A 20972-nucleotide genomic window follows, 5' to 3' on the forward strand; every position below is an offset into this window, starting at 1 on the left:
AAACCCTATGCTTAGTGAATGCCTTTAAGTATCAAAGAGTTGCTTTATTGAAAGGAATTAACTTTTTTTTTTTGAGACAGAGTTTCGCTCTTGTTGCCCAGGCTGGAGTGCAATGGCGCAATCTCAGCTCACTGCAACTTCCACTTCCCAGGTGCAAGTGATTCTCCTGCCTTAGCCTCCCTAGCTGGGATTACAGGCATGTGCCACCATGCCTGGCTAATTTTGTATTTTTAGTAGAGACAGGGTTTTTCCATGTTGGTCAGACTGTTCTTGAACTTCCAAACTCAGGTGATCTTCCCGCCTCGGCCTCCCAAAGTGCTGAGATTACATGCATAAGCCACTGTGCCTGGCCAGAATTAACTTTTTTTTTTTTTTTATTAAAAGAGGTTATGTAATGAATGTTCAATAGACATTATTAATGTTTATGTGCATTATTGAAGTACTGCATTTACAGAGTTAAAGTAGAAGTGTGATTTAGCATGGTATAATGGAAAAGAAAAACATTAAAAAAATCAAAACCAGGTGTAATTGCTAACTCCCTGATTTCCAAGTATGTTTGGTTAGTTTGTTTCTCTAAACCTTGGTTTTTGAATCTGGAGATGAGGATCATAAAACCTACTTTGCATTTAGTTGTGAAGATTAATTTACGTGAAATGCAGAATGAATGCCTGGCACATTGTAGGCACTGAACACATGTTAATTACTCTAATTTTGCCCCCTCTCCCTCCACAGCTGTTAAAGACTTTTGATAGGGTAAAACATGCTATACTACTGAAGGCTTTTGTTTAATTAAATAACTTACCTAGAGAAGCATTATATCAACACAGAGCCCAATACAGTGTCCTGTATGCCAGTGTTATTGATAACAATGATCCAAACATATAGAAAATAAATGTAAATTGGAAGTTTTCCAGGCATGTGAAAGATTATGTAATTTATATGTAAATTGCACCACCAATTACCCAAGTGCCCAAGCCAGCAATCTGACCACCAACATTGACTCCTCTCTTTCATTAACTTCTATATTCAATCATTCACCAACCCCTATTGATTTTACCTACTAAATATTTATTACTCCATCCATTTCTTTGCATCTCCTCTCCCTGGAGATCACCATCATTTCTTAGCTGGATTGATTTAATAATCCTCAAACTAGTGTCTGCCTTTAGCATTGTTTCCCTGGTCTTTTCTCCATAGTGCATCCATCCTGAATTTATCTGATGAATACGTGAATATTTTGAATTTTCCAAGATATGAGGGAGGTCAGTCAGTATATAACGATTATATATTGTAATTTGATTTTTGTTTGACCCATTTTTAGACTGAAATGAGCAGCTGAATGTGGTGGCTCATACCTGTAATCTCAGCACTTTGGGAGGCTGAGGTGGGCGGATTACCTGAGGTCAGGAGTTCAAGATCAGCCTGGTCAACATGGTGGAATCCCATCTCTACTAAAAATACAAAAATTAGCCTGGCGTGGTGGCGGGTGCCTGTAGTCCTAGTTACTAGGGAGGCTGAGGCAAGAGAATTGCTTGAACCTGGGAAGCAGAGATTACAGTGAGCCAAGATTGCACCACTGCACTCCAGCCTTGGCGACAGAGTGAGACGTTCATCTCAACAACAACAACAAAAGAGATGGCTATTAAATCACATACAAAAGTAATTGTTTTTATTCATTAAAAAAATTTTTTTTTTTTTTCCAGAGACAAAGGTCTATGTTGCCCCAGTCTGGTCTCAAACTCCAGGGCTGAAGTGATCCTCCTGAGTCTCCTGAGTAGGTAGGACTCCAGGTATGAGCCACCCTGTCCTGCTAGAAGTTACAGTTTTTAAAGGTAAGATGTGCTTATATTACATGGGACTTAGAAGGGGCTAATAATTTTTAAAACACTGGAATAAATTTAAGAAAGATTGTTTTAAGATGGGTTATAACTTCACAACCTCATACATGAGTATATTAGATTTGTATAATTTTGAAAATCTTGTACTAAAACTCTTAAATATGGCTTCTTAGAGCAACGAGTTTGCTTATTTATGTTTATAAGAAGTTCATGTGAAGTGTGTACTATTATAATTGTAACTCTCTAAGGGCTTGAAAATGCACTTTTATCATACCAGTTCATCTGAAAAATTGTAAAAATGAACAGATTTCAATTACCTTCATCAGCTTAAACAATTACGGAGAAGTAGTGGAAGATTTTCATGAGGTACACAATCTCATCCTTAAACCTAATAACTATATACTCTTTTTTTTTTTTTTTTTTTTTTTGGGACGGAGTCTTGCTCTGTCGCCTCCAGTGGCGCGATCTCGGCTCACTGCAAGCTCCGCTTCCCAGGTTCACGCCATTCTCCCGCCTCAGCCTCTGGAGTAGCTGGGACTACAGGCGAGCGCCACCACGCCTGGCTAATTTCTCTTTTTTGTATTTTTAGTAGAGACGGGGTTTCACCGTGTTAGCCAGGATGTTCTCGATCTCCTGACTTCGTGATCCGCCCGCCTCGGCCTCCCAAAGTGCTGGGATTACAGGCTTGAACCACCGCGCCCGGCCAACTATGTACTCTTTTACAGATTTTGTAGTTACCCTTTTTTGCTTAATCAATCTTGGTGGCAGCAAAGTGTTTATGTCCTTGCATCTTAGATTCTGCTGTGTACAAAGCGTCTCTCTAGATGGAGTTTCCCAGCTGCCAGAAATTGTAATCATAGACTTTTTGAGCCAGAAGGGCCGTTTCATAGGCATCACCTGGGAACTTGTTAAACATACATTAATTGGGCCGGACCAACTGAATAAAGAACTCTGGAGGTGGGGTCCAGCAAATTGTTTTAGTAAGCTCTCCAGGTGATTCCAATCCACACTCAAGTGTCAGATTTCCTGACCTGTGTTTCACCCTTTGATTTCTCCTCTTTCTTTTTCCAGACAGTCTCCCTCTGTCGCCCAGGTTGGAGTGCAGTGGCACAATCTTGGCTCACTGCAACCTATGCCACCCCGGTTCAAGTGATTCTTCAGTCTCAGCCTTCTGAGTAGCTGGGATTATAGGCAACCGCTGTCACACTCAGCTAATTTTTGTATTTTTAGTAGAGATGGGGTTTCACCATGTTGGCCCGGCTCATCTCGAACTCCTGACCTCAACTGATCCACCTGCGTTGGCCTCCCAAAGTGCTGGAATTACAGGTGAGAGCCATCATGCCCGGCCTCGCCCTTTGATTTCTTGATAAGGAAACTAGGTCCAAAGAGATTGTCACTAATTAGAAAAAAATACTAGAATCTTTTCTAGGTAATTTCTAGAATGATGAAACATCCCAGAGGGAAATTTGTTTATTGGGCTAATTGCTAAGTAGTAGTTGAAAAAATGCTAGGTGGGAATAAGTAACGATGGGGGAAGAGTCTGTTTACCATTTAACTCACTTGATGGGCTTCTTCAAGTTCAACATTTTGAACTTGTTTTTTGATCTATTTTTTGTTATCAAACTTATTTTTTGATCTATTTAAGTTTAGTCGGAAAGAAAAGTTTGTTTTCATCTAACATTTGTTTTATTCACTTGGGTATTCATGTCTTATTCCTTGAAGCAAGCTGGTGTGTCATTTAAGTAACTACTCCTTTCCGTCACTCATGCTCTCAAACTAATGAATCTTAGTGTGTGTGACCCTGCAGCTTTTTTTAAACAAGTTCCTCACACTGAAGTTTGAGAACCACTACTACAGAAGATAGTTAAAGTGCCTAAGAATAAAACTAGTTGGACTAGACCAACATTTTCAATATCCTTTAATTTAGGTTCCACAGTGAAAACTCATACATTCTGCTAATGTATATATCATGAAGCCAATATAACATTAGAATTTGCTCCAGAAATTTGTAATGATATGGTATTAAAGTGATTTTTTTTTGAGACGGAGTCTTGCTGTCGCCCAGGCTGGAGTGCAGTGGAGGATCTCGGCTCACTGCAAGCTCTGCCTCCCGGATTCACGCCATTCTCCTGCCTCAGCCTCCCAAGTAGCTGGGACTACAGGCGCCTGCCACCACGCCCAGCTAATTTTTTCTTTTTGTATTTTTAGTAGAGACGGGGGTTTTCTCTCGTGTTAGCCAGGATGGTCTTGATCTCCTGACCTCATGATCCGCCTGCCTCGGCCTCCCAAAGTGCTGGGATTACAGGAGTGAGCCACCATGCCCGGGCTAAAGTGACTTTTTTTGGAAAGTATAAGTTTCCTCATTATCTGAGTGAAAAAAAAATTCACTGTAGGAGGGCCAAGAGATCACCGGATTAAGAACAGTGTTGAAACAATGGATCTTGTTCTAACTACACAAGTCTAAGATGGTACAGACTGATGGTACAGAGTCAACTTTGATTTTCCACAGCACAAATAAAGGTCATGGCTTCATATCTCAGCAATTGTCAGGAGTTTTAGTTTTTCCAGATTACACCGTGTGGGGTAGTCGGATTTGGGAAAACAAGACACAGTATCTGGAGAATAAAAACAGAATTATAACTCTGCAAGAACAAAATTCAAGAATCTGCCTTGAATTTTTGTAGCACTTAATGTTTCTTCAAGGTGTTTTCACATAAACGTTGATTTTATCTACATAACAGCCCTGTGAAAAAGGCAATTACTACTAGCAAAATCGTTTTCAAAATTTTAAATACCGAATCCATGAATAGGAAAAAGGACAGCGAAGTTGATGGCATTAGGGAAATGACAGAAGAGGTCGTGAGGAAGCGAATCATAGAAATGGCAAACATAAAAAGCTGAGGCCCAGGGGTCCGCAAACCACAAGAGAAAGGGGCTAACCTGGCAGGGGAGAACGGCGTTAGTGGGGAAGTGCAAAGAGGCAGGAGTGCAGGAAAGCTGGGGTTCGGAAACTGCAATTCACTGCGATAAAGAGGATGAGGTCAAATTTAAGAAAAATGAAGTCAGGTGGCATTGAAAGCTGCGTCGAAGTTTGTGAGTTTTATTCCTGCCCTGATGAGGTGTGATCTTTCACAGAGGAGGGTCCCAAGAGTGGAGGCTGTGCCCTCCTTCGGCCTCCAGTCAGCGGCAGAGGGAGAAAAGACTCAAGAAGTTCCCCAGGCCGATAACCTCCGTGGGGACAGAGCCGAGATGAGTCCCGGAGGGAGCCGGCGGGAAGCCAGCAGAGCAGGGTGGTTCGTTCCCGCCGGACTAACAAAGGACGCCGGGAGGTGGGGGCTTCTCGAAGCGCTCCAGCGGTGGGCGGGTGGCGGAAGGGTTAACTGCGCCACCATCTCCCGCGCGCATCCCAGCTCCTACCCCCGCCGTCGCTAGGAGACGCCGGAAGTGGGGGAGGGGCCGGCGGCGCTGGCGAGGGTGGGAATCTTTTTCGGGCTCCCGGGGGCGGAGGGAGGGGAGCGCGCGTGCGCGCCCCCGGCCGGCCGTCGCCGCGGTGACCGTCCTAGCAGTCCGTCGGCTCGCGCCCCGCCCCCGTCGCCCCCTCCCCTGTCGCGCGCTGGGGCTGTTTCTCGCTCCTCCCAAGTTACCGCCGCCGTCGCCACCGCTCCTCCTCTCCCGGTCCTGGGTTTCTCTGGCGCTGCGGCCGCCGCTCCCTCTGCGAGCTGTGTGAGGAGGAGGAGGAGGAGGAGGAGGATGTGAAGATGGCGGAGTTGCAGATGCTGCTGGAAGAGGAAATCCCGGGGGGCCGCCGGGCCCTCTTCGACAGCTACACGAATCTGGAACGGGTGGCGGATTACTGCGAGAACAACTACATCCAGGTGCGAAAGCATCCCTCGCTGGGGCGCGTCGGGCCTCAGGGGACGGTGAGGGACGCGTAGGGGACCACCCCATGGAGGGCCGCGCGCCTCGGGGTGTGGGGCCGAGGCCGCCGGGGGGACACGGCTCGGCGGAGTCCCCGATGGGGGTGGGGAGCTGGGTGAGGGCTGGGGCTGGTGAATGGGTGGGAATCCTCCGGCTGGAGAAAATGCATTTTTAAAACCTCTTTAAAAGCCGTGAAGCAGTCCTCGGCGCGGTGCGTGTGTCGCGTCCCGCCTCCTCGCCGCTGCTGCCCTCGGCCGCCCCCGCACTCCGCGCCGGTCAGCGTTCCGGATCGCAGAGGGGGCGGAGAGTGGCATTTTCTGTTTGACGGAATCCTGCTCCCCCTTGGGGTAGGGGTGTCGCGGGTATTGACGGGTTACCTCCATCCCCCACATTCTGGACGATTTTTAAGGGGCTATCTTGCTGCAGAGGGAAGTGCTTCAGGCTTCAGTTTTCTGTTCCTGTGAATGCTTCAGAAACCCTTTCTTAATATTTTATGTTCTAAAGGGGATACGGTAGAAGAGCAGCAGTCCCTTGTTGGAAGTTAATGCCATTTTTCTCTCTGTGGAGAAGGGTAGTGAGCTGACTCCCCCCTCCCTCCTAGTCCCGTTAGAATAGGCAATTTTCCTGGGGTTGGGAAGAGGACGGACTATGACTGTTTCTGAGAATTGGGAAGATGAACCTCCTGTTTTTTTGTTTTTTTAAAAATAATTATTGTTTACCGTGATGGATCGTTTGGCACAGGGGCTTGTAGTGGTAGCGGCGTGTGCGTGGAGGCGGGGGTTACTGGATGATATGAGATCCAGCTGCTCCTGGATGAGGCAAAATATTCTGTGGATTAAAGAAAAATCCTTCTTTAAACATTACTTGAAAGGATAGCAGGTTAAAATGCAGTTTGCAAAATCCAGCATCTTTTGCTTTTTTGTTAATGGTTATTTTGAATTATGGGTCTGCCTCCATTTTTTTTCTTTCCCATTTAAATTCTCATGGGATAAAGGTGGAAATGGAAGCAATATGTTAAACTGTTTCATCACAGTCCTTTTTTTTTTTTCCTGCTCCCACCTCCATCTCTCCAGGGATCTTTCTTTTTTCTTTTCTTTTTGAGAGACAACCTCGATCTGTAGCTCAGGTTGGAGTGCGGTGGCGCGATTTCGACTCACTGAAACCTCGACCTCCTAGGTTTGAGCAAATTCTCGTGCTTCAGCTTCCCGAGTAGCTGGGACTACAGGCGCCCGCCACCAGAGCCTGCCAGTTTTTGTATTTTTAGTAAATACGGGGTTTCACCATGTTGGCCAGACTGGTCTCGAACTCCTGACCTCAAGTGATCCACCCACCTCGGCCTCCCAAAGTGCTGGGATTATAGGCGTGAGGCACCTTTCTTAACGTTAGCTGTATAGGAAAGCATTTTCATGTTTTAGTGTAAATTTTAAGAAACTGGTGTTACAATTTTATAGGTTCATAAGTTTTGTAATGGCCACATTGTTGATCACGGAAGTGAGATTTTGTTTGATTAGACATACTATTATCTTGTAGACAACATTTGTATTTGAAAATGAACCACAGTATAAACCTGTTCCCTCGAAAGAGGCAGTTGAGTATGGCTACTAGGAAAGGAATGTAGGCAAGATTAATACAAAAACATATAAATGTCCACTTGTAAGGTACTTTACTGATATGAGGGGGTAGAAAAGATTCAGAGGTTCAGGCCTGGGCGACAAGAGTAAAACTATGTCTCAAAAAAAAAAAAAAAAAAAAAAAGGTTCAGTTGCTCAGTGTTTCTCTAAAATTGAAAGTCTTTTATGGCCTAAAACTGTGTGAGGGGTGGATGGTACATACCTAGTGTCTACAGAGTTTGATAGTCTAGTTAGTAAGAGAGGCTGATCTTGGAGGAAATTAATACCATGTAGTTAATTTATGCTCTGTAGTGCACTCCTGGTACCAAGGAGGACTGGAGGAAGCAATGCTGTTCTGAGGGAATTCACAAGCTCTAGTAGAGGCAAAACCTAAAGGACTGAAGTGGTAATTCCATTGCCTTGTGCAGCATGTTATGGGGAAAGAGTTGCAGGTCAGAAGAGAAATTGAGGGTGGAAAAGTGGATTGCAGTTGTTACCAGTAAGAAATAAAAAATAAACAGATTTGTCTTTTTAAATATTATATACATTTCCTCCAGTTGAAAAGAGAAAAATGTCACTACTATCAGTATCTATTTTAGCAATGGGACTCAAATTTAGTGTGGTGACATTTTAAAATTTAAAACATAAATATTGATTAATATTAATTTAATAGAAATGAACTTAGATTTTAAAATAGTTTATTTCTTCAGTTTAGCATCTGAAGTAGATTTTACACTTTTTAGATTATCATTTATTTTAGGATGCCTTAGGTATATAATTGGTACACTCTGTCAGGATGATAGCTCTTACATGATTTGTTGGGAAAGTTGATAAATAGAATGTGGTGATAGTGGATTTGTGCTGATCCAGCTGTACATTTGGCTGATGCGCCTTGTGACTAAAGAACTGACTAGCAGGGGTTTTGATGCTGCCTGTGACCCTGCAATAGATGAAAGTTAAATCACAGGATCAGTGATCAAATGGTCAATGTAGCCTCTTTTTTTTTTTTGAGACAGAGTTTCGCTCTGTCACCCAGGCTGTAGTGTAGTGGTGTGATCTTGATGTCAGCTCACTGCAACCTCCGCCTCCTGGGTTCAAGCGATTCTTCTGCCTCAGCTTCCCGAGTAGCTGGAGCTACAGGCACGCACCACCATGCCTAGCTAATTTTTGTATTTTTAGTAGAGACGGGTTTTCCCCATGTTAGCCAAGCTGGTCTGGAACTCCTGGCCTCAGATGATCAACCCGCCTCGGCCTCCCAAAGTGTTGGGATTACAGGCGTGAGCCACCGTGCCTGGCTAATTTAGCCTTATTATAGCATCATGTCTTAGCCACTAGCTCGAGTTAACTAACCCAACGCTCATTTTATTGTGTGGAAATGTAATTTTTGCCTATAAAGTAGAAAAAAATCTGTTTATCATATGTAGTAAGTGTTTTTGTTCAGTGTTTTGGTTTTTTTTTTCTTTTTTTTGAGACAGAGTCTCACTCTGTCACCCAGGCTGGAGTGCAGTGGTGTAATCTCGGCTCACTGCAACCTCCGCCTCTTGGGTTCAAGTGATTCTTCTGCCTCAGCCTCCTGAGTAGCTGGGAATATAGGCGCGCACCACCACACCCAGCTAATTTTTGTATTTTTGGTAGAGACAGGGTTTCACCGTGTTGGCCAGGCTGGTCTTGAATTCCTGACCTCAGGTGATCTGCCTGCCTTGGCCTCCCAAAATGCTGGGATTACAGGGATGAGCCACCATGCCTGGGCTCAGTGTTCTTAAGTCACTGGTTTTATGCCTAGGAACATCAAAACATTTAAGGTAAATAACATTCTAAATGTGGATTATATGAAAATTGAGCCAAGGAAGGGAAATAATTGTGTTGTCCTGAAAATAATTGTACTCTATTTAAATTGTTTGTGTCTTAGAAAATACCCTTCTGAAATACCGTCAGCATTAGGAGTGATCAGATAGTTCCTGTATTGAAACACACACACACACAAAATCTACAAATAGAGCAGGGTTGTTAAGAAGCTGTTTTCTAGGTTACTAATTCAGTTAACATTAGAAATTAAGGCCAGGAGCAGTGGCTCATGCCTGTAATCCCAGCACGTTAGGAGGCCAAGGCCAGTGGATGGCTTAAGCCCAGGAGTTCAAGACCAGCCAGGGAAACATGGCGAAACCCTTTCTCTGCAAACCAAAACAAAACAAAACAAAAAACAAAAAAAAACTAGCCGGGCCTGGTAGCATGCTTGTAGTCTCACATACTCAGGAGGCTGAGATGGGAGGATCACCTGAGCCTGGAAGGTGGAGGCTGCAGTGAGCCATGATCCTACCATTGCACTCCAGCCTGGATGACAGAGTGAGACTCTGTCTCCAAAAAGATGTTTAAAAATCTGTTTTTTTCCTTTTTTTTTTTTTTTTTTGAGATGGAGTTTTGCTCTTGTTGCCCAGGCTGGAGTGCAGTGGCATGATCTCAGCTCACTGCAGCCCCTGTCCCCCGGGTTCAACTGATTATCCTGCCTCAGCCTCCCAAGTAGCTGGGATTACAGGCGCGTGCCAACACGCCCAGCTAATTTTTGTGTTTTTAGTAGAAATGGAGTTTCGCCGTGTTGGCCAGGCTGGTCTCAAACTCCTGACTTCAGATGACCCACCCGCCTCGGCCTCCCAACGTGCTAGGATTAGAGGTGTGAGCCACCGCGCCTGGCCCCCTAAAAGTCATTTTTAATAAAAATTTAGACAGTTTCATTATTCTAACCTCTAGAAAATGGGATAGTCACATTTTTTTTTCTAAAATATGATAAGTATAAATACAATTTGCTGATATTTATGAGATCGATTTTATTTCTTGCCTATACAAAGGATTTAGTAGTTTGTAGAGACTTTTTTTTGAGATACGTGTAAGACTCGTGTTTCTTTTCTTTATTTATTAATATACATATCTAGGCCAGGCACGGTGGCCCACACCTGTAATCTCAGTACTTTGGGAGGCCAAGGCAGACAGATCACGAGATCAGGAGATCGAGACCATCCTGGCCAACATGGTGAAACTGCGTCTCCACTAAAAATGCAAAAATTAGCTGGGTGTGGTAGCGTGTGCCTGTAGTCCCAGCTACTTGGGAGGCTGAGGTGGGAGGGTCGCTTGAACCTGGGAGGCAGAGGTTGCAGTGAGCCAAGATCGTGCCATTGCACTCCAGCCTGGTGACAGAGCAAGACTCTGTCTCAAAAGAAGAAAAAAAAAATTACAGGTATAATGCCTAATATGTTTGAAGGTGTCCAGGAATTAAAAATGTTTTGGTTAACTTGGAATCTGCGTTTTTGCAAATAGAAGAATTTTATTATAATATAGTTGTTTTGGTAGATGAAATAACTCCCTATTTGTTACTTTCCTGGAATCTGAAAAGCTAACTTGTTGATATGTACATTTTTGTTAGATAAAAGTTACTGATTTTTGTGAGTGACAGTTCACATAGATACATAGTAAAATCTTATTGTTTGGATTAAGAGTAGAATCATCCCATAATATGGATTTACTCAAAAGAGAAGAAATTAAGAATTTACATTAAATTTTTACCTGGAATATATTTGAACAATAGGAGACATAGTAGTAGCTTTCCTTTTCTTCTCTTAATCAGCATGAATACTCCCAGAGTTCACTAAAAACTTCATGAGAGGTTTACAAGGGGATATTATCAGTCAGTTTCATAAAAAGTAATTACTAAAATGCTATCAAGATTTAAAATTTTTATTTAATAAAAATGAATACATGCTTATTGTTGAAAAATTATTAGAGAATACAAGTAGATATTATGAAAGAAATGGAAAATTGCCCAATCATCTTGAATGTATATCTGGTACTCATATTTTTAAATCTTTTTTGTATGCACAACTATATATCAATATTTTTGTAGAAATGGGTTTATGTTCTATATTCTGTACCTTTAAAAGAAACTTTTAAGGTTGCTGGGCTTGACTTTCTTTTTAAATGGGTGTCATATGGTATATTGGGAGGAGATTGGTTATATTTATAAGTCGAGTTCTGTATGTTCTTGCAAATGGGAGAATCTGAAAATACCTAGAATGAAGGAGAAAGAGGTCAGTTGAGAGTAAGGAGACTGAGTAGAATTTGGAAGACTGAATTCCCCATAGATTAAGATGACTCAACTCATTTGAAATTGATCAAGGTTTACCATTCCTCAAGAAATTAGTCCCTAACTCTCAGCAGAGACTTTTGGTGAATAGATTTTCAGTGACAAATCAGTCATCCTCAAGACCTTTGACAAGATTGCAAAAACAGGCTAATTTATATTTGAGCCCCTTGCTCTTTTAAACATTTTGTCATTTGTACACTTCCTACACTTTCTTGTCCAACGAACTTAAGTGACCTCATAATTCCCGTTATTGATCCAAGGAATCCAGTCTCACCTCATTTCGCCCTTCCTTGAAGAACTTCCTGGTTCAAAATTGCTCTTTACCAAAATAATTAATTAATAAACTGTTCGTTTACTTTTTCTTTTTTGTTTTTGTTTTTTTTTTGAGATGGAGTCTCACTCCTTCGCCCAGGTTAGAGTGCAGTGGTGTGATTTGGCTCACTGCAACCTCCGGCTCCTGGGTTCAAGCAATTCTCCTGCCTCAGCCTCCTGAGTAGTTGGGATTATAGGCATCCACCACCACACCCAGCTAATTTTTGTATTTTTAGTAGAGACAGGGTTTCTCCATGTTGGCCAGGCTGGTCTCGAATTCCTGACCTCAAGTGATCAATCTGCCTCGGCCTTCCACAGTGCTGGGATTACAGGTGTGAACCATTGTGCCCAGCCTCATTTACTTTTTCTTCTTACCTTGGTATGGGTAATGTGTGAATGTATGATAGGTTTACTTTATTTAGAGTCACCTTTTCTCACCCAGAGAATAGTATATAAACCAAATTGATTTACTTATGTGTAAAATATGTAGTAGACATATATTTGAGCATGAGGTGCTTTTGGTGTTACTTTTTCTTTTAAAATGCAGGAAATTTAATAGTATGCAGTTTCAGTGTGTGTAAGGTAATCTTTTGGTGGAAGAAGTGTATTTGGTGGATGAATATGCTGTGATTTGCTTAAACCCACCCCAAATCTATTTTGTAGCACCCTACTCACTGTCCAGAGATTCTGGGAAAAAAACAATAGAGGAGACAAAGCCAATCTAGATACCATTTGACTCTACCTTGTGAATATTCTGAAAGTTACATTAGGCTAGTTTTAGATTTTTTTTTTTTTTTGAGACAGAGTCTCTGTCACCCAGGCTGGAGTGCAGTGGCACGATCTTGGCTTACTGCAACCTCTACCTCCTGGGTTCAAGCAATTCTTCTGTCTCAGCCTCCTGAGTAGCTGGGATTACAGGTGCACGCCACCACGCCTGGCTAATTTTTATATTTTTAGTAGAGACGGGGTTTCACCATATTGGCCAGGCTGGTCTCGAACTCCTGACCTTAGGTGATCCGCCCACCTCAGCCTCCCAAAGTGCTGGGATTACTGTGTAAGCCACTGTGCCTGGCCTAGTTGTAGATTTTTGATAGCTTATGGTTGAATTTTGTTTTTTTTGTTTTTTTTGTTTTTGTTTTTGAGACGGAGTCTCGCTCTGTCACCCAGGCTGGAGTGCTGTGGCCAGATCTCAGCTCACTGCAAGCTCCGCCTCCCAGGTTCACGCCATTCTCCTGCCTCAGCCTCCCGGGTAGCTGGGACTACAGGCGCTGCCACGTCGCCCGGCTAGTTTTTTGTAGTTTTTAGTAGAGACGGGGTTTCACCGTGTTAGCCAGGATGGTCTCGATCTCCTGACCTCGTGATCCGCCCGTCTCAGCCTCCCAAAGTGCTGGGATTACAGGCTTGAGCCACCGCGCCCGGCATGGTTGAATTTTTATGGGATTGGTTAATAGATTGGATTCATGAAGGAGCACGTAGGGCGACACCATTCTATTTTGGATTTTTCATTTACTTTGTGTTTCCTTCCAGATACAAAGGTCCTAGAAGATGGAGTCATTTCTTAAATATTTCTGTATTTTCCCATTAGCCGTAGGGTGTTCTACATGTAGTAGCCACTCATTAAATAGTTGCTGAATGTAAGAAATACAGACTTGAATATGCAAGAGCCTATGCACTGAATTATTTTTATTGCTTTAGTTTTATTTTTTTTGAAACAGGGTCTCACTCTGTCGCTCAGGCTGGAGTGTAGTAGCACGATTATGGGTCACTGCAGCTTGCACTCCCAAGCTCAAACAATCCTCCCACTTCAGCTCCCAAAGTAGCTGGGACTACAAGCTTATGCCACTATGCCCAGCTAATTTTTTTTTCTTTTTTTTTGTTAGAAGTGGGATCTCACTATGTTGCTCAGGCTGGTCTTGCAACACTTGGGCTCAAGCAGTTCTCCTGCGTTGGCTTCCCAAAGTGCTGGGATTACAGCTGTCCGCTGCCATGCCTGGCCTTGAATTATTTTATAAGTAGGATATAATTACCTGTTAATTTACCTTGCAAGTTTTTTTCCTATTTGATTTTTTGAGTGACATTTATGTTCTGTAAAGTTTTGCAATACTTTTCATATTTGCAGAGTTCATGCAAAGAGCATAGTTTTGCTTTTTTCTTAAACAAGTAATATACTTTGTAGAAAATTTGAATGATGTAACAGCTTTGTTTTGAATCATTTACAACATGAATTTTTTCTCATTTGATTTTTAAAGTTAGGTTTATTGAGGTTTACTACATATATGGAACAAATCACCCTTTTTAGGTGTAAAGATTTATGAATTATGATAAACTTACATAGTCATGTAACCACCACAATGTAAAATTTTCTTTGTATCCTCTGTAGTCAGTCCTGTCCCTCCACTACTAGCCTTTGGTAAACACTGATATGTTTTCTGTCCCTCTAGTTTTTGCCTTTTCCAGAATGCCATATAAAGGGCATTATATAGTATAGAGCCTTTTGTGTTTGACTTCTTGGTACTAGAAGTCCTAATACGTTTGAAAATCATCAGTGTTACTGTGTTTTGTCAGTAATTTGTTCCTTCTTACTACTGATTAATACTCTGTGGTATGAAAGAATCATAATTTGTTCATCTGTTCACCAACTGATGGATTTCTCGATTGTTTCTAGTTTTAGGCAGTGGTGAATACAGCTATAAACATTTGTATATAGGTGTTGGTGCAACATAAGTCTTCACTCTTTGGGGTAAATTTAAGTGAACAGATCCACTGTTGTACCCTGGTGACAGTGGATATATCCGCATAGGCTGCATAGGCAGCGTTTGAACTGCATCTGATCTGACTCTTGGCAGAGCACCTTGTGATCCTCTTGGAATATGAGATTATGGGAAGTTTGTGAGGTCCTTATGTGAAGTCCTTTCTCAATCTCTTCATCTGCCAAGGAAGCTGTACATGATAACAGTGCCTCATCACCTCCTGGTTCTGATGAGATGAGGCTCTCTGTTGTACCCTTTTAGGTAGTAGCTGCAGGCTGTAAGACTTTTAGTTGCAGCATGGCATTGGCTCATCTGCAACAGGGTGTCATATCTATGTTGTAGTCACCTGGCTCCTTTTGTTTTGGTATTGCTCTGCACAAGGTCTGTACCTTTTACTACTATTCCTTCTGCTCTCCATGTAAATGGTAGGCTTTCTGAACCTAACAAGCACTTGGGCAGGTCTGTCAAACTGCCTTCTCTTTGCCTTGACAATAAATACCTAATAGTGGGATTATTACCATATGGTAAATGTATGTTTAGCTTTATACAAATTGCCAAACTTTTTTCCAAAAACGATGGTACCATTTGCGTTCCCACCAGCAAAGATCCAGTTGTTCTTCGTCTTTGTCAGCATTTGGTTTTGTCAGGTTTTAAAATTGTAGCTATTCTGTTGTTAGTGATGTCTCAAAGGCTATATATGACAAGCCCACAGCTAACATCATACTCAAGCATGAAAAGTTGAAACCTTTTCCTCTTAAGATCAGGAATAAGACAGTGGTGCCCAATTTCACTAGTTCTATTTAATCAAGTACTGCAAAGTACTAGAAATCCTAGCCAGCCAGTTAGGAAAGAAAAATAAATAAAAGGTATCAAAATTGGAAGAAGTTAAATTGTCTCTGTTTGCAAATGACATGATCCCTTATGTATACAAAACCCTAAAGACTCTACCAAAACTGTTAGAACTAATTAACAAATTTAGTAAAGTTGTAGGAGACAAGATCAACATGCAAAAATCTGTTGTGTTTCTACATATTAACTACAAATGATCTGAAAAAGAAATTAAGAAAACATTTCCATTTACAACAGCAGCAGAAAGAATAGAATACTTAGGAATAAATTTAACCAAGGAGGTGGAAGATTTGTATGCCAAAAACTAAAAAACATTTATGAGAGTAATTGAAGAAGATGCAAATAAATGGAAAGATATCCTGTGCTCATGAATTGGAAGATATGATACTGTTAAAATGTCCATACTATACAAACCCATCTATAGCTTTAATGCAGTCTCAATCAGTATTCCAGTGGTATTTTTCACAAAAATAGAAAGACCCTAAAAGTCATAGGAAACCACAAAAGACTTTGAATAGCCAAAGCAGTCTTGAATAAAAACAAAGTTGGAGGTATCATACTTCCTAATTTCAAACTATATTACAGAGCTATAGGCCAGGCATAGTGGCTCACGCCTGTTATCCCAGCACTTTGGGAAGCCGAGGCAGCTGCATCACCTGAGGTCAGGAGTTCATAGACCAGCATGGCCAGCGTGGAGAAACCTCATCTCTACTAAAAATACAAAAATTAGCTGGGCATGGTGGCACATGCCTGTAGTCCTAGCTACTCAGGAGGCTCAGTTGGGAGAATTGCTTGAACCCAGGAGGTGGGGGTTGCAGTGAGCTGAGATCACGCCACTGTACTCCATCCTGGGCAACAGAGCGAAACTCTGTCTCAAGAAAAGCTATAGTAATCACAACAGTGTGTTACTGGCATAAAAGACATGTAGACTAATGGAACACAATAGAGCCCAGAAATGTACCCACATCTGTGCAGTCAGCTAAGCTTTGATAAAGGCACCAGGTACACAATGGGGAAAGGATAATTCAGTAAATGGCATTGGGAGAACTATATCCACATGCAAAGAATGAAATTGGATCGTTATATCACACACACAAATTAGCTAGAAATGGATTAAAGACTTAAATGTAAGATCTGAAATTATAAAACTCTTGGATATGGGTCAGATGTTTGTTCCCTTCAGATCTCTTGTTGAAATGTGATTCCCAGTGTTGGAGATGGGTCTTGGTGGGAGATGACTGAATTATGGGGGCAGATCCCTCATGGATGGTGGTGTAGCACCATCCCCTTGGTGATAAGTGAGTTCTTGCTTGCTTCACATGAGAACTGGTTGTTTAAAATTAGTCTGGGAGCCCCCCCACCATGTGACATGCTGGCTCCACTTCTGCCGTGATTACACCTCACCAGAAGTACGTGCCAGCACTATGCTTTGCGTAAAGCCTGCAGAACCAAGAGCTGATTAAACCTCTTCTTTATAAATTACCCAGCCTTAGATATTCCTTCATATGATCATAAGAATGGACTGATACACTCCTAGAAGAAAACATAGGGGAAAAAGCTCCTTGATACTGGTCTTGGCAATGGTTTTTATGAATATGACACCGAAAGCACAGGCAACAAAAGCAAGAAAAGATGAGAGTGACTACATCAAACTTAAAGGCTTCTGCACAGCAAAGGACACAAAATGAAAAAGCAGTTTATGGAATGGGAGAAAATGTGCAAACCATACGTCTATCTGATAAAGGGTTTATATCCAGTGTGTGTGTGCGTGTGTGTTTGTGTGTGTGTGTGTGTGTGTGTATATATATATATATATAAAGGACTCATACAACTTAATAGCAAGGAGGTGGAGAAAAGAGAATCCTTGTATTCAGTGGGAATGTAAATTGGAACAGCCATTTTGAAAAACTGGTTCCAGCGGGGCGTGGTGGCTCATGCCTGTAATTCCAGCACTTTCGGAGGCCGAGGCTGGCGGATCACCTGAGGTCAGGAGTTGAAGACCAGCCTGGCCAATATGGTGAAACCCTGTCTCTTCTAAAAATAAAAAAATTAGCTGGGTGTGGTGGCGAGTGTCTGTAGACCCAGCTACTCCAGAGGCTGAAGCAGGAGAATTGCTTGAACCTGGGAGGCAGAGGTTGCAGTGAGCCGAGATCACGCCACTGCACTCCAGCCTGGGCAACAGAGCAAGACTCCGTCTCAAAAAAAAAAAAAAAAAAAAAAGAAAAACCAGTTCTCCTTAAAATTAAAAATAGGACAAATATATATCCCATTTCTGGGTATATATCCCTAGGGAATGAAATCATTATCTCAGAGAGACATCTGCACGCCCATGTTCATTTCAGCATTATTCATGGTAGCTAATATATGGAAACAACCTAAGTGTCAGTGGATGAATGGGTGAAGAAAATGTGTACTGTATGCACGGTTTTTCCTCAGTCTACATGGGGCATTGGTTCTAGGATCCCCAAGTATACCCAAATCTGCATGTACTCAAATCCTGCAGTCACCCCTGTGGAACGCGTGTATATGAAAAGTCATCCATCCATCTGTATATGTGGATGAATACCGTATTTGGTTGAAAATAATCTGTGTATATTGGACCACACAGTTCAAGGGTCAACTGCATATGTAATAGAATATTATTCAGCCATAAAAAGAAGGAAACCCTACTATTTGTGACAACATGGATGAACCTGGAGAACATTATGGTAAGTGAAATAAGCCAGGCACAGAAAGACAAATATCGTATGATTTCACTTATATGAGGAATCTAAAAAGTTGAACCCGTAGAATGAAGCAGAGAATAGAATGGTGTTTGCCAGGGGCCATTGGGAGGTGGGGAGAAATGGGGAGATGTTGGGCACAGGGCACAAGTTTGTGTTATAGGATGAATGTGTTTTGGGGGTGTAATGTACTGTGTAGTAACTATAGTTAATAATATTGTATACTTGAAATTTACTAAGACAGTCAGTGTATATATATGTGTGTGAGTATATATATATATACACACACATATATACTTTTTTTTTTTTTTTTTTTTTGAGGCAGGGTCTTTTTCTGTTACCCAGGCTGGAGTGCAGTGGCATGATCATGGCTCACTGCAGCCTCACCTCCCCAGGTTCAAGTGATCCTCCCACCTCAGCCTTCCAAGTAGCTGGGACTACGTGCATGTACCACCACATACTGCTAATTTTTGTAGAGACAGGGTTTCGCCCTGTTGCCTAGGCTGGTCTCGAACTGCTGGGCTCTACCCATCCACCCACCTTGGCCTCCCAAAGTGCTGGGATTATAGGTGTGAGCTACTATTTGCCTGGTCAAGGGTAGATTTTAAGTGTTGCCCACTCCCCGCCCCCACCAAAGATAATCAAGAAATGATTATCTTGATTGTGATAACCATTTTACAGTTTATATGTGTATCATGTCATCATGTTGTACACTTTAAATATATACAGTTTTTGTCAGTTATACCTCAGTAAAGCTGGAAAAAAAAAAAAACAACCCAAAGCAAACTGAAGCAAAACAATATTGCCTACAAGCCACAAGCGATCAGCATCTAGCCTTGACATCATCTCCTGTTATACTCCTGTACCCTTCTTTGTTCACTCAACCTCAGCCACTTTGGCTTCCTTTTCTTGAACATACCAGGCATACTTCTGCCTCGGGGCCTTTTAACTTTGTACTTGTTGTGCCGTCTGCCAGGAGTACTCTACTCCAAGATAGTTGCATGATTGGTTCTTTTACTTCAAGCTTTTGCTGATACATCACGTTCTTGGTGACCCCTTCTTGGTTACTCTGTGTAAAATTATAACATACTCCTGCCACTTGGTCACTCTCCCCTTGCTTATACTTATCTTTCCATGCTTTTTTTACCCCTACATATTTTCTTTTAACATACAGTGTATCTTATTTATTTGTGTGTTTTCCCTCCCTGGTACGTGAGGGCAAAGATTTTTGTCTCTTACTCATTTCCAGTACCTGGAACAGTGCCTGGCACAAAATAGGCACTCCGTAAATATTTGCTAAATGAGCAAATTAGATCTTTTCTAGTAATTATTAGAAAATGTCTGAGGGCAGTGAAATAAATTAGTTTTGGGCCAGGCGCAATGGCTCACTCCTGTAATCCTAGCACTTTGGGAGGCTGAGGTAGGCAGATTGCCTGAGCTCAGGAGTTTGAGGCCAGCCTGGCCAACATGGTGAAACCCCATCTCTATTAAAAACAAAAATATCTATCCGGGCATGTTGGTGTGCACCTGTAGTGCCTCGGGAGGCTGAGGCACAAGAGTCGGGAGGCAGAGGTTGCAGTGAGCCTAGATTGCACCACTGCACTCCAGCCTAGGCAACAGAGTGAGGCTCCATCTCAAAAAAAAAAAAAAAAAAAAATTAGTTTTGCAAATTTGAAGAGTTGATAGATTTATGCTCTGGAAAATGAAAGTTGGCAAATACTTTTTATTTGTCCAGAATATTTAATGTAGATATGGCCAACAGAATTGACACTAATATTCCACATATGGTTGGTGCTTTAGAATTAAGCAGTTTATTTACAGTTACTTAGTGCAGGGCTTACTCAATAATGGAAGCTCATCAAATGTCTGAATTGATCTACAGCTTCCTGGGAGGTATAAGCAAGGGAGATATTCCTATTATAACAAATTAGATGAGTCAACTCATGTTTACCTCTGACTCTGCTAAACTAAAATTCTGTGAAGAGAGGAATTATGTTCATTTTTTGTTTTGCTTGTTATGTCCTCTTTTTTTTTTTTTTTTTTTTTTTGAGACAGAGTCTGGCTCTGTCGCCCAGGCTGGAGTGCTGTGGCCGGATCTCAGCTCACTGCAAGCTCCGCCTCCCAGGTTTACGCCATTCTCCTGCCTCCGCCTCCCAAGTAGCTGGGACTACAGGCGCCCACCTCCTCGCCCGGCTAGTTTTTTGTATTCTTTAGTAGAGACGGGGTTTCACCGTATTAGCCAGGGTGGTCTCGATCTCCTGACCTTGTGATCCGCCCGTCTCGGCCTCCCAAAGTGCTAGGATTACAGGCTTGAGCTACCGCGCCCGGCCATGTCCTCATTTCTTAGTGTTCAATAAATTTTTGTTGAGTAAAATGAACTTATGACTCACACCATTTATTTTATTATATGTTTTTTTCCTTCCTGGTCATTCAAAAATCTTTATTGAGCATCTTTCCATTCTGTGAGGTCAGTGGTAAGTAACTCATGGACCAAGTCTAGTTCTGTTACCATTTTGATTTCTATGAAGAGTCTTTGTTGTAAATTTTGAATTAATGAAGTTGAATTGCATATAATATGGGACTTTTTTTTGTTTTTCTTGCTATTTTGTGGCCTTACCCACTTATCTGTTGAAGACTTTGAATAAAGGCAAGGAGATAGGTTGTTAGGAACCTACGAAACAAAGTTGAATAGGGGAAGCCAACAAGGGATGCCAGCTTCTTTCAATATGTATACCAAAGTCTTCTGCCAGGAGATAGTGCTTAAATAGTGATTCCTTGTCTCCCTCAAAACCTTTTATTTATTTATTTATTTATTTATTTATTTATTTATTTATTTATTT

General features: G+C 41.9%; 1 protein-coding gene across 5 annotated transcripts in view; it reads left to right on the forward strand.

The window, feature by feature from the left end:
- The first annotated feature begins 5236 nt into the window (after positions 1 to 5236).
- Positions 5237 to 20972, forward strand: part of ABI2 (abl interactor 2) — a 116736-nt gene continuing 101000 nt past the window's right edge. For all 5 annotated transcript variants that reach the window (XM_023219285.2, XM_023219290.3, XM_023219299.3 and 2 more), the window contains exon 1: positions 5237 to 5713. In XM_023219285.2, coding sequence (XP_023075053.1) covers positions 5597 to 5713 — 117 coding nt within the window. In that variant the 5' untranslated portion in view covers positions 5237 to 5596. The remainder of the gene's footprint in view (positions 5714 to 20972) is intronic.

Source organism: Piliocolobus tephrosceles, chromosome 11, assembly GCF_002776525.5.
Source record: "Piliocolobus tephrosceles isolate RC106 chromosome 11, ASM277652v3, whole genome shotgun sequence".
NCBI lineage: Eukaryota > Metazoa > Chordata > Mammalia > Primates > Cercopithecidae > Piliocolobus > Piliocolobus tephrosceles.